Source organism: Phasianus colchicus, chromosome 9, assembly GCF_987193195.1.
Source record: "Phasianus colchicus chromosome 9, bPhaCol1.hap1.1, whole genome shotgun sequence".
NCBI lineage: Eukaryota > Metazoa > Chordata > Aves > Galliformes > Phasianidae > Phasianus > Phasianus colchicus.
Window position 1 is genome coordinate 28,975,987 of NC_143444.1, and position 9,316 is coordinate 28,985,302.

General features: G+C 38.2%; 1 protein-coding gene across 1 annotated transcript; it reads right to left on the reverse strand.

Annotated features, from left to right (window-relative positions):
• Positions 1–745: 745 nt before the first annotated feature.
• TACSTD2 (tumor associated calcium signal transducer 2) lies at positions 746–9,106 on the reverse strand. Its single transcript, XM_031603254.2, has one exon. The coding sequence runs from the start codon at positions 5,377–5,379 to the stop codon at positions 4,468–4,470; it is 912 nt and encodes a 303-aa protein (XP_031459114.1). The 5' UTR covers positions 5,380–9,106; the 3' UTR covers positions 746–4,467.
• Positions 9,107–9,316: the final 210 nt, after the last annotated feature.

The window sequence follows — 9,316 nt, forward strand, 5'->3', positions numbered from 1 at the left end:
CTAATACAGGCTAGAAGGGATCTCTTGGAGGTAATTTGGTCTGCTCCCCTGTTTGGAACAGGGCTGACCTCAAAGATAGATTCAGTTGCCAAATATGAAATCCAATAAAAGTAATTAAAAACAAGGTAACTATAAATATTAATGATTTTTCTGTATATTCAAGTAGAAGCCTTTTTATACTAACATCTTCCTAGTACCAATTTTAATCCTGACAATTAAAAAGTTACTTAAAGTCACTTAAAATGTACAGTATTCATTTTTAAGTGAAAAAAAAAAAAAAAAAAAAAAAAACCAACAATGTATTGCAATATGTTTATCTTTTATTTAAATCTAGGCAGAAAAAAAAAACAATCTTGAGTGATGGTTTTGTCATTGAAGTTTCAAAGTAATTCACATCTGCTCATAAGTGACAGGCTAAAATCTTGTCAGAAACAATAAATTCTGTCAGCCTTCTGGAAGTCAGAAATTGAATTTAATGCTACTTATGCCTGTTTGACCAGCAGAAATCCAAAGAGTTCATGTTAACTTGAAAGAATAGTTAACATTTTGTTATTATTGAAGTTCTTCCAAATGTTGTTCACTAGATCCTGTCTGAGTGTACTGTATTGTGTACGTATCATATTAACTAACCCATCCTTGTCCCACTGACATACCTGTCCATGGATGCTAGTAGATATGTATCTATTTGTTAATAAGTAATAATTATTTCTGATTATTATGTATTATCAATATAGTTAAAAAAAAAAAAAAAGTAGAATTACAATCTAGGAGATGAAGTTACTCAACTGAATGGAAAACTATTGCAGGACTATAGAAGTTGTTGTAAAATTCAGTACAGTCCTTTCCAAAACATCCATGGAGAGACAGAGTGATCTCATTTGCTTGCGATGTTATAATATTTTAATAAAAGACTCTGTAAGAGCCACAAATGATTATTGGATCTCCTCCTACCAGTGAATTGGTTTGGATTTCCCAGCTTGCTAGTGTCATTTATTGAGAACCAGCATTCTTGGGAACCATGTAGTGCTGTCATCAGACTTGCACTGAGTCACACCAGTGAGTGCCTTGCTGACCCAGGGTTCTAGTCAGTCCAGGGCAAAGTGCACTGGCTAGTTTTCCAGAGTAGTCTAAATACAGACAAGATATTTAGAATTAAGGAACCAAATGTAAACATCTGGATCCAATACTTTTGAAGAGCTCCTGATTTTTGAGCCATTTAAGATGTCTTATATAATGCAAATGATCTCCAACATTACCTATTGCTTGTAATTTGGTGTGTCTGACAATCATTGCACTTTAAAGTGAGAGTTGAACGCTTAGCAGTTGCAGAACTGGCAGAAATTCTGAGAATCTATCACTCTATTTTTTTCTGGTTTTTAATTCTTGCATTAATTTGGAAATTGTTTTTAAGGCAACTGTGTAAAAATATCCCAGTTAAAATAGCAAACACCACAGAATTCTTCTACTAGATCTCTAAAGCAGGAAAATTATTTAGAGAGACTTAGAAATGGAGCATTCATTAACTTTTGGTACTGAAGATTTCACTTAAGTCCTTCAGCAGAATTGAGAAAGCTGTAAAGATAGTATCTCTAACAACTGAAAAGGGCACATGAGGACAGGGAAAAAAATAAAAATAAAAAATTCGAGAGATGTGTGCTAAGACTGGGGCAACAGTGGTGAGCATTTCTGCACTATGCAGTGCAATGACTACAGCAGTGCTACCTCCAATTACTTTGTAGTCGTTCCACTTTGTTTTTTTGGATAAAATCAGGCTAGCAGAAATGCAGAGATTTCTGATCTCAGGCCTTATGAATACATTTATTTCAAGCAAAACCAGTATTGTTGGGTCCATGTGTAAAAATCTCAGTAGAAAATTAAATACATTCTTGTACTTTCATTTAGATAATGTGAAGTATCCCTAATTGTTTCTGTGGCACTTGATTTGTGCTGGAGTAGGGCTGTCAGAGTGTTGTCCCTCAGGGAGAAGGGATTGGCATGAAAATGAGATGTGAATATTGTCAGGCTGCCTGAAGTGTATGAAATCTTAACCAGATAAAAACCAGTACAAATAATTCTGTTGGGAGCTGCAGTACTTATATGACAGTTATATAAATTCTAAAAGTTGGTTTTTCCTGCTGTGAAAGTAATTGCAGTAACTGAAGATTAATTTTAGCATAAAAAAAGATAGGTACTGGCTGTACTTAAACCCTCCAACAAATCAATGGAGATGGTTTGGAAAGGGTAATTATACTTGTATACTTGCACAAGGAGGACAGTCTGTTTAATAACATTAATCAGTCCAGTTAAGGAGAAATGAAAGAAAGGTCTATTTGTTAGTTTTTTCTTTGAAAAGTGATTTCGATATGTAAGCTGTTATTTCTAAGTGACTCCCTGACACTTTTAGGGACATTTTAAGGACTACTGGGGGGATCTTGTATCTTGTCATGAAGTGCTCACTATCACAGACATGCTAATATTTTATTATCTAAACAAGAAGGGATGGGTGGGATGTGTTTATACGATATGGCATAGGAGTTAACCTCATCCTGTGTAGTCCCAGTCCAAACAGCCATACAGAGATTAGTCCTAATTGGGGAAAGATGAGACAAGGAGAGATTCTCTTTGTCATCCAGAACAGCAGCGGGTTTGGACTGTGTTACCACTGATAAGAGCTAGATCAGGCTTCAGGCTGGTTGAAGTGTAGGATCTACTGCCACAAGCTTTCCCTAGGGCTTGCCTGCTACAGCAGAAAAAAAAAAAATAATAGCAATGTGCATCTTTAAATATAGGTATGGGAACCTACAAGAATGCAAACACACCAATAATTTGCAAACTAATGCAGGGATTATGTGCCAATCCCTTTGAGTGCATACTTGCATATAGAAGCAGGCTTGGTTTTCACCAGGGAGACAGAGGGAACAGAGTTTAAGAGGCTTTTAATTCCTCCATGAATCCTTATCTTTCATTTCCTTGCTCTAATGCTGGCATTGCAACTGGCACTTCCCTCAGCTCTCCAGTGGTTAAAAAAACCTGTTTATTTGTTTTTTAAACTAAAAGCTAAAAGGAAAGGCTAAAGCCCACTCCAGTCAGTTGAACTAAGATAGCACTGAATGCAAAGGGCAGCATTAGCCTCTCCAGAGTTGTAGCTTAGAGCCAGGGATTCTTTCTGTGGGAGTAGCTGTTTTCAGTTTTCAAACCAAGGCAGCCTTTCCCCAGTCAGAACTGCGTAATGTAATTTAGGCACCAGATACCTCTGCGTAGTTAAAATGATCATATCCTCTGTTATGTAATGCAGCTAAATAATAGCACACAGCCTCTCGTTAACACTGGTTATCTTTATTTGGTTTATTTTACTTATATTATGTTGCTGTGTAAAAATCTGATTTGGGGGAAAGCTGATGCATCTGCCCATCCTGTGTTTTTCCAGTAGGTAAGAAATTAAGTAGTGATGCTGTGTGCTGTCAGAAATAACACCCCCTGCTTCCAAACCAAAGTCTATTCTTCTTCCATAATAAACAGGCAGAAACAGAACCAAAGTATCTTCGCTCTTTTCCTAGTAGCCAGTCATTCCCCTAAACAGATTCCTGTATTTGGGATGGGGTTGTGTTTTTGGACTCTGTAGCAATTACACTCTGCTGAAATTCCCCTTGCAGCTCTACTAAATAAAGCTTTTTATTTTTTGGCTTGTGCAGAAGCTTTATGTAGTAGTTCTGTAAAACTGTTAAAAACCAAAAAATATCTCCTCTGATACAACTACAAGGGAAATTTAGGTAGACAGAAAGCTACTATCTGGATTTGGAAAGAAAAACAAGGTTAACTTGCACTTACAGTGGGATCAAGAGATCATTGCTGACAATGAGTGCCAGACCTGTAACTGGGAATAGCTCAGTGCTACCTGAATACAAAGTCAGAATTGGGGCCCTGTACAAATGGAAGTGACCACGGTGCTGCTGCCTGCTAACACTTGACTGCACCAAAGCCTTTAGCAGTAGAGGATATTTTGTCTTGATTTATTTGATTAGAGACACCGACAATATTAATTGTTGACAAAAAGAAGTTCCAGCAACTTTGAAGACTTTTAAAACATTTTTATTGCTATTATTATTTTGCTCTAAGCAAACACATGAGGAGCCTTGGCTTAAATATTAAGCAAGCAAATGAAGTCTGCAGTACAATGCAGTCTGCATGTATGCTATATTTGCACAAAATATTTATTACACCTTTTGTAGCTTCTGAACTGAGACTTTCAGTCCCAGATTTCAGTAACCAACTCCTAAATTAACTTATACCCAAGGAAAAGCTGTTTTTTTCTGAAGTAGAATAATTCAAAACAAGTGCTTTGTCAATTCCTACAAAATGGGAGACAATTCCAAATCCATCCACATACATAGAGCGTTCATTCTTTTTATTTTGCCCTCCCCACCTCTGCCTGGTTGCTGAAGTTGCAGTTTGATTCTTTTTGTCAGATTAGAGCGACTGTAAAATTTGTCCTTCTGTTTCACTCATCTTTTCAATCTTAATTTTTTTGTATTTTCTCTTCTGGCACAAAATAATCACCAAAATAATGACAAAACCAGCAGGCAGTATCCCCACTGCCACCACAGCACTGATATCAACAAGCAGTTGCTTCATGCTAAACACTGGTGGCTTTTCATCAACATAGTAAATGCGTATATTTTCAATAGCCAGATCTTTTCCATTAACAGAGACAAGAAACGTACTGTCAGAATGAAACACAGAGTCCCCTTTTACATCTTTTTCCAAGTAATAGGCTACATCAACTATATCTACATCACACTGCTTCAAGTTATTTTGTTTTAGGTGGATTTGGATAAATGGGGAATCGTACTTCACAGCTGTGATGTATTTGGGTTGCAGTTTGTACCGGTTCTCAAACAGATGTGTCAGGGCTTCTGCTACATCAAGAGCTTCGAAGTAATGGGATGTTTCTTTGTGCTTCAGTTCAATGTCGACCCAGTTTGTTCTTATCAGTTCACTGCATATCAAATTTTTGTCACCTTTTCCAGTTCTTCGTATTCCAGCTGTGTTCACGCACCAGCAAGTACCAGCTTCATCACACTGTCTGGCTTTGAAGATACCACTGTCCTCACAGTCTGGATTATAAATGCCACCATCCAGCAGCTTAACCCGAGGTCTATAGGAGAGCTTCAAGGAGGTCATTTCTGCCTTCATCAGCAAGCATTTTGAAGTCAGCGTTGAACAATCTGCTGTATGATCTGAACCCACCAACCTGCAGGTGCAGTTGCCAGATGCATCCTGGTCACATACTGTCCACTTATTGGTCACACAGGTACAGCTCTGTGCTGATGAAGTTACCATCAGAATCAAACCCAGCGTAACTCCAAGCAGAGGCTCCATAGCACAGGTACAATGTGTGGGTACACTCTGAAGTGGCAACAAGCATTGTCTGGAGCTTTTATCTCCTAGGGGAGTCTGCTTGTTTCTACATGCTGTTATGCGGCTCCTTTATTCAGAGTACATATCAGACCTGACAAACAAGTTCTTCTAAAACAACTGGTCTCTCATGCCCAGATGCCAGAGGAGTTGCACTTTTATCTATTATTTCTAAGTGGGCAGCACTGATTGCCCAGATGCCTCACATCCCTCTTAGTGAGGGAGCAACATAGAAGAGGCAAAAGCAGACCCAAAGCATAGCTCTTGCATTGAGCTTCCCTTACGTATTAGAGCACAAGGCTTCACCTTGCCTTTTTCCCTCTTCAGGATTTTTATGGAGCACACAGACAAATACATTTGGAAGGAACTTCTTCCATTTCTTTTGGATGAAGTCCCACTTAGCTGAGGCAATCCTACTCCTCTACGTTCATCGTGGTTTTTCCTACCTCTTAGATAACTTCTGTATCATTCCATTATCTAGATGCCACTTCCACATCCTTATGAAAGTGCAGAGGGCTTTATTTTATGTATGCTCTAACAGAACCCTGAAGTAGCTGCCAATTCAGGTGACAGGTAGAAAGAGAATTCATCAGTTTGATGAACTTTTACTTAGCATAGGAGAGAAATCTCAGCTTCCACTACAGAAAGCTTCTCTTTTCCTATTCATCCCAAAGCAGTATTACGAATGCTAATTTTCAAACTTTCATTACCCTTACAAAGTTGTTAGCAGTTTCTGAAGAAATTTTCCAGTCTGAACTTTGAGTAATGTCTATCACAGTACACTCCAGTGGCTCTCAAGTATCTTAATGATGATTTACAAAGCATGAACCACATTTTCCAGTTAGCATTAAGTCATCTATCTGTTTGTCAAATGTTGTCAGACCCGTTATAAATCATTATTTTGTGAGCAGTAGCAAACAGCACCATTCTCCCATCTGCACAACTTCTGTGCTGCCTTGCAGACAATTCCTTTAGCCTGTTCTGTTGTTTTTTTGAGGACCTGACCTGCTTTAAATCACTGCGAGCAGGGCTGCCTGTAATGATGACTTGTGTGTACGTGAACAGTCAGAAGTTACACTGGCTACTACCAATGAGCATTAATAACATGGTATAGGATTAAAATTGAAGCTGCAGATGTAAACACACCCTATCACTCCATAATCTGTCAATAGACCTACTCCTGTTCCTAAAGCAGCCAAAGAAATTCACACTACTTAGGGGAAGCAAAGATGAGGCAAGTTCTTAAAATCATTCCTGGCTCCTTTTCAGACCTATAGCTCGTTACTGCACCTCTTCGCTTCCCCTCCTCTAAGATAAAAATAACAGCATTGAAGAGCTGTAGGAAGTCATTGTGAACCACTGATACATTTTTTATGAAATCACTAAGTAATTCAGTTTCCCACCTTGAGGGTTTTTTGTTTGGCTGGTTTTTTTTTGCACTACATCCTAACACTCATGTCATTTTTATTTCCAAGTAATTAATTTACCTATTTTAGATATACATAAAATCCACATCCTTCCTTCAAAGTCAAAATCTATTTAACTATCAACTGTGTCCTCATGTTATGTCTTTATTTGACGTTATGAACTCCAGAGAGAGCAGGTTTTGTTTTTGTCCTCTGAGATATCTCACTGAGGACAGACCCTCACCAGCTATAAAATGTTACAGCTCATAACCAGATTCAAAAGAAACTACAGCCATTTCTGTATGGCTGAGAGCTGAGCCGCTCTTGTGCTCTGAAAGCACTTTATTGAGTGAAGATTTTTAGGTAGCAGTACTTTCCTCATACGATGCTCAGCCTTGGCCTCAGACTCCCATCATCATTTGATAGTTTCTCCTTCCTTACAGACACAGTGAAACAGAGAATAATGCAGTGGTTTTTCAGAAGTAATGTATGGAAGAAAAATGATAGGCAATTAAAACAGATGGTCTGACTTCCCTGCTGGTGATGATTCTCACTACTGTTACCTTAATTAAAAACTGCATTAATTGTTGCTTCCTTCAAAGCTGGTTCAGAGTACACAGCAGTGCTTTTAGTCACCAAGAAAAACGTAAAACTGAGGCAAGAAAAGGGTAAGTAGGAATAACTTCAAGTTTCTCTGACTGAGTTCCATAATTTGCCAAAGTAGTGTGCACTCCTCCATTAACTTTTTTTCCCACTGTAGATTTTCCCTCTGTAAACATGCAGAGAACAGATTTCTTTCAAAGGCAGGAAAGAAAAAAAAAGTCAAGTATATATACACAGTCCCTCAAGGTATTATTTTCTTTGTTATCTCCCTTTAATCCACGCTAAACTGTAACAGCACTACAAGAGTTAATTGTTGAGAACAGCAGGCTGTAAAAGGAATCCTGTAGGAAACACAGAGTGTTATTTCTTTTGTGATCTCTGCTTCCATGGAAACAATTTTTCTGCACAATTTTAAATCTCATAAAAATAGGGCAGTAGGTCTGTGTAAAACAGCAAGGCACTTCCAATTAAACGACCAGAATGCTTTTATCTAGGCCATTAAATGCTTTGTTCAGTATCAAATACGATTACCACATTCCCTGAGACATGAACAAGCTACTTCCCATGCACTGGCTCTGCAGCCACGCTGCACACATCCTGATTTCCCTCACAGTTTTTTGCAGCAGTGTTTTCTTTACAGTGTTTCCTTTCCTTGCAGTGCTGAGCTACAGTCTCTGTCCCAGTACAGGCGGCACATTGCACAGTGTGCTGCACGCCTCAGTGCAGCCTGCTTTTCACCTGCACAGCTTCTCTCTCCACTACTCAACTGGATGTTCTCCTTGTCCAGAAACTCCTAGGAAATTCCTTGCTAGCACAGCAGGAATAGAGCGATAACCAACATACTTGATGAAATTTGGGTAATGCATATAGCAGTTTGAAAGATAACTTGATGATCACCTTTAGAAGTCACTGCAGTTGCTTGTGGTGGTGAGGGAAAGAGAAAAACTGCATATTATTTCAGTGATCCTACAGCTAGGATGCTAGAATTATTTCTAAGGAAATACTGTGGAAAATACAGCTCTACCATCTCAGCATCCCTTCCATAAACTATCTAATTTTGGCTAATTTTCTGGAGATCAGAGCAGAGACTTTAAGAACAAATGAAAGCAACAATATACAAGCTACTGCCCTCAAAACTTATGCATGCAGCCTTGTAGTCAGTGATTAAGTAAGAATAGCTCTAGCTCTTAGTTCAAAATGACAATCTTTTTGCTGTATTCTGTAGTTTACCTTTTTGTCATCTGTACCTAAGCTCCCTCTAGTGGTACTAAAGTGAATCAATTTTTCATTCTTACAGGCTTCAAATAAAGAAATAGCAGATGATATCTTCAAGAAGCAAGAAGCTATTAAAAATTTGGAACACATCTTCTGAAGTACAGAATATTCAGTCTTTATTAATAGATTCTTGGATACCATCAGTCAGGAATATCAAAGAAGTGAGCAAAAGAGGAAAAAAATATTCAAAGAAATATGGACAAGCCCCCCCATCCTCCCCACGTACACAAGGTATAAATAAGCTGTGAAAAAAGTACTGCTGGTAACTGGGACAGCAAAACTTCACTCAGACAACAAATGGCCAAAAGCTACATCTTAGAATGCAGTGGTGACTCTCCCAGTTTAAATTCCATCGTTCCAATTGCTGCTCAAACATTTCCCCTCTCTTGAGAAAACACTTGGCTAGACGTAACAGGGGGTCTTATATAAACAAAAAATATATTAAACAAAAAATAAATTAGCCAACAAAGCTAACATAAGAAAAAAATCCAATGAAAAAACACTGAGCTTCTCAATAAACATATTTAATGCCTTGTATGTGTTTGGTAGCAGAACTGGCAGTATTAGTAACATACATCTCAGAGGCACACAACTTCCAAACTCATTATTAGACACAA